General features: G+C 38.1%; 1 protein-coding gene across 1 annotated transcript; it reads left to right on the forward strand.

Moving 5' to 3' along the window:
• Positions 1-277: 277 nt before the first annotated feature.
• LOC134229804 (uncharacterized) lies at positions 278-4,529 on the forward strand. Its single transcript, XM_062711598.1, has 3 exons — positions 278-779; positions 881-2,582; positions 3,263-4,529. The coding sequence occupies exons 1-3, from the start codon at positions 278-280 to the stop codon at positions 4,527-4,529; spliced, it is 3,471 nt and encodes a 1,156-aa protein (XP_062567582.1).
• The last annotated feature ends 265 nt before the right edge of the window (positions 4,530-4,794 follow it).

Genomic DNA, 4,794 nt, shown 5'->3' on the forward strand with positions numbered 1-4,794 from the left:
TTTTTATTAACAAAACGAAAAAGAAACTCGGAATAGCTCAGTAGTTTCTTTACATAGTAAAGATAAAAAGCGAGGGTTTCCGAATATACACGATAAACGCAAAACACGATACACGATAGAACCTGATAAACGATCAATACGATAAACGCAAAACACGATAAACGGAAAACACGATACGATAGGATACGATAGGATACACGCACGATACGATAGGATACACGCACGATACGATAGGATGCACGCACGATAGGACACGATAGAATTGTAAAGAATAACGATGCGGGTACTGTATGTGTGTAATTTTGAATTGGCTGTATTTCTGAAGCAGAATGTTCCAAAGACAGTGGATCAGATGAGTATGTTAGCTGATCAGTTTAGGGAAGCCAGAAATACTAGTGCTATCAATTTGTGTTCAAAGGCAGTACATAAACCTGAGGTAAGAAAGGTACCAGAAAAACCCAAAGATGCACGTCAGCATCAGCAACAGAAGCCAAGGTTTGTTCCAAACAATGAAAGAAAATGTTTTGTATGTAACAAATATGGTCACATTGCACCCCAGTGCAGATTTAAAAGTAAAAACTCAAGTGCAGCAGTGTGCAAGGACGAACTTGGGAAAGTTCAAGCAAGTGGTAGTAATGCAAATCCAAGTAACTGCGCAGCGCTGATTTACAGTCAAAACCCGTCTATTTGTAGTCAGGTGAGTGACCATACAACCGTTTTAACATCGGCATGTCATTCTACAGAGAAACCAATGCCTCTTTCAGCTGGTTACGTTGAAGGTTATCCAGTTACCTTACTGAGAGATTCAGGATGTCGAAACATTGTAGTCTGGTAAAAGAGGAAAACTTTACAGGTAGACAAGAAACGTGTGTTTTGGCAGACAGCACGAGAATAGTGGTCCCAGTGGCAAAGGTTGTCATTGATTCTCCATATGTATCAGGTGAGTATGAATGTTGGTGTATGGAAAATCCTGTCTTTGATCTGATTATAGGTGAAGTAGAGAATGCCAGGAAACCTCATGATCCGGATCCAGAATGGAAACCTAACACTATTACAGCGGTTGAAACAAGACAACAGGTAAAAGAAAAACAGAAAAAGTATAAACCTCTTAAAGTTCCAGAAATCGTCAAAGATGAAATCAACCCAGATGACATATTGCGAGAGCAGCAGTCAGATCCGTCACTCGAAACGGCACGCAGATATGCACAGGAAGGTCGAAGGTCACGTGATGGTAAGGTCAAGTGGTTTGAAAAGAATGGTCTTCTGTACAGGAAATATCTGTCAGCAGAAAAAGACAGTGGTAAGACCTATTCTCAACTTATAGTCCCATCCAAGTTCCGTCATATTGTAATGAAATTAGCCCATGAATTGATCATGTCTGGCCATTTAGCGATTAGTAGAACCATTTGTAGGACTTTGTCAGAGTTCTTTTGGCCAGGAATGCAGTCGGAGATAAAACGATTTTGTAGGTCTTGTGATACATGTCAAAGAACGGTGTCTAAGGGTACAGTGACGAAAGTTCCTTTAGGTAGAATGCCTTTAATAGACGTGCCTTTTAAAAGAGTTGCTGTAGACATTGTAGGTCCACTTCACCCTCCAACTGAAAAAGGTAATCGTTTTATTTTGACTTTAGTCGATTACGCTACAAGATTTCCACAAGCGAAGGCACTTCCAGGAATAGACACAGAGCGGGTTGCTGAGGCCTTACTTGAGATGTTCTCCTATACAGGTATTCCAGAGGAAATATTGACAGACATGGGAAGCCAATTTACTTCCGGGCTCATGAAAGAGGTGAGTAGACTCATTTCGTTGAAACAGTTAACAACTACTCCGTATCACCCTATGTGCAACGGGTTAGTTGAATGGTTTAACGGCACACTTAAGCAAATGCCTAAACGTATGTGTATAGATAGACCAAGAGACTGGGACAAATATCTACCCACTGTGCTTTTTGCCTATCGTGAGGTGCCCCAGGAAAGTTTGGTTTTTGCTCCCTTTGAGTTGTTATATAGTCGTACGGTGAGAGGACCCATGACGATCCTGAAAGAACTATGGACGGAAAAAATTCCGGATCCACAGGTAAAGTCTACCTACCAGTACATTTTAGATCTCCGCGAGCTATTGGAGTCAACTTGGGAGTTGGCACAGGAGAATCTTAAGAGGGCGTCAGAAAGACACAAAGTGTACTTTGACAAGAAGGCTAGAGTACCAAATATGAAACCAGGAGAGAAAGTTTTGGTTTTGTTGCCTTCTGATAGTAATAAGCTCCTTATGCAATGGAAAGGCCCTTTTCAAATTGTGAAAAAGATAGGTAAAGTAGACTATCAGTTAGATGTGAAGGGAAAAGTAAAGACATATCACGCAAATATGTTAAAAAGATATATAGAACGTTGTGAACCAGTTGTTCAATGTGTTATGTCAGTTGTAGATTCAGAACAGATTCAGTTTGATGAATCAGTTGGTGAGTATGATGAAGAAGCAGAGTTCGTACACGTACAGTCTCGAGAATCCTACAAAGATGTAGATGTGAATCCAGATCTCAACAGAGATGAGAGACAAACTCTTATGGATCTTTTACACAGGTATAGTGATGTTTTAAGGACAGATGATACAAACAAAGTTTTTCTTTGAAATAGATTTAATATCATGTCGTAAGTTTAGAAATGTGGACTGTTCTTAGAATTTTTTCTCCTAAGAGCTGAACAATGAAATATACATTGAAAATATTAGTAGTATTTCATTAAAAAAAACAAATATAGACAAATCACATTCAGTAAAGGTTTACAGGTGAAAACAAATTTCAGAATATGTTACCATGGTCCTAAAAGTGTAATAAAAATTTAAAAAAATATACCAATCCAGGTGAATTTTATTAGGAAAAGCTAAATGGTAAAAATCAGACTATGTGATATTGCTAATTTTTTGTCATTTTGCTTTTCCTCACAAAATTAACCTGGCTTGGTATATTTTTCTAAAGTTTATATTAAACTTTTAGCTCCAAGGTAACATATTCTGACATTTGTTTTCATCTGTAAACCTTTACTGAATGTGATTTGCAAATATTTGTTTTTTATTGAAATATTACTAATATTTTCCAAGTCTATTTCATTTTCCAGTTCTTAGGAGAAAAAATTCTAAGAACCATCCACTTTTCTAAACTTGTGACATGATATCAAAATTTTTTCAAATAAAAAATTTGTTTGTATCATCTGTCCGTAACAGATGTACCAGGCCACACGCATGTGCTTGAACATGTAATCAGGACAACAACGGATAAACCTGTGAGAGTAAGTCCGAGACAAATCCCTTTTGCTATGATGGAAACAGTGAAAGATGAGGTGCGTAAAATGTTAGAAATTAGGGTAATCGAATATTCGGAAAGTCCATATTCATCCCCAATAGTCCTTGTTGCAAAGAAGGACAACACATATCGGTTTTGCGTCGATTTTACAGCTCTGAATCGCATTACTGTGTTTGATGCGGAGCCTATGCCTGATGTAGACGCAATGTTTGCTAAATTATCAGGTCATAAATACTTCTCACGGTTAGATTTAACAAAGGGGTACTGGCAAGTGCCATTGTCTGATTCTGCCCGTCCAATGACAGCTTTTCAGACTCCCCAAGGTTATTTCCAGTTCACCAAAATGCCGTTTGGGCTGGTTACAGCTCCGGCTACTTTTTGTCGTCTCATGCGAGAGGTGCTCAACAACGTGTCTAATGTTGACAATTTCATAGATGATATTTTGATATTTACTCATGCTTTTGATCAACATATCTCTGTGCTTTCTCAGGTTTTACAGCGTCTCCGTTTAGCAAATCTCACTGCCAGACCAATGAAATGTTCTTTGGCTTATCGGAAACTGGAGTGTTTGGGCCATATCATAGGCGATGACAAAGTACATCCTCATCCAGATAAAGTGTCGGCTATACAACAGGCGAACCATCCTACGACGAAAAAACAACTACGATCTTTTCTAGGACTGGTAAATTTTTACAGAAAGTTTATCTCGAATTTTGCCCATATAGCTCTTCCATTAACAGACCTCATAAGAAAGTTCTCTCCTAGTAAACTTCAGTGGACAGAAGCTCAGGAATTAGCATTTCAAAATCTAAAAGCATCTATTATACAATCTCCGATTTTGAAATTACCAGGTCTTTCCAAGGTTTTCATTGTACAGACTGACGCATCCGACAGAGGTATAGGAGCAGTACTTTTACAGGAAGAAGGTGAATTCAAACTCCCGGTTGCCTATGCCAGCCGCAAACTAAAACCAAGTGAAGAACACTACTCGACGATAGAAAAGGAATGCTTGGGTATCATTTGGTCCGTGCAAAAGTTTCACAGGTATCTCTATGGCAAAGAGTTTATTTTAGAGACAGATCACCATCCGCTAGTATATTTGAATAAGACGAAGTTGGTGAACTCCAGACTAAGGAGATGGGCATCGTCACTTCAGCCATACCGATTCCGCATCAGGGCTATCAGAGGAAAGGACAATGTAGGAGCGGATTATTTAAGCAGACAGTAAGAATTCGTCAGCATTTCCATGTAAATAAAGTTGATGAATGAAGAATTTTCTCTTGTTTTATCTTATGTTTGAAAAGTAAAAAAAAAAAATCTTGTACATAAATTGTCTTTGAGAAAAAAATACATGTATGTAATTTTTCTTTAAAGGGGGAAGGTAATGTCACAATTGATGTCCGTATTTGATTTCCATATGTTTTATCTGATTACTATATAACTAATATTATTTGCCCAATATGTTTTCCATACTTTTAAGCTTGTTTAGCAGG

Source organism: Saccostrea cucullata, unplaced genomic scaffold (assembly GCF_032062105.1).
Source record: "Saccostrea cucullata isolate Sc308-1 unplaced genomic scaffold, CSIRO_AGI_Scuc_v1 ctg1420, whole genome shotgun sequence".
NCBI lineage: Eukaryota > Metazoa > Mollusca > Bivalvia > Ostreida > Ostreidae > Saccostrea > Saccostrea cuccullata.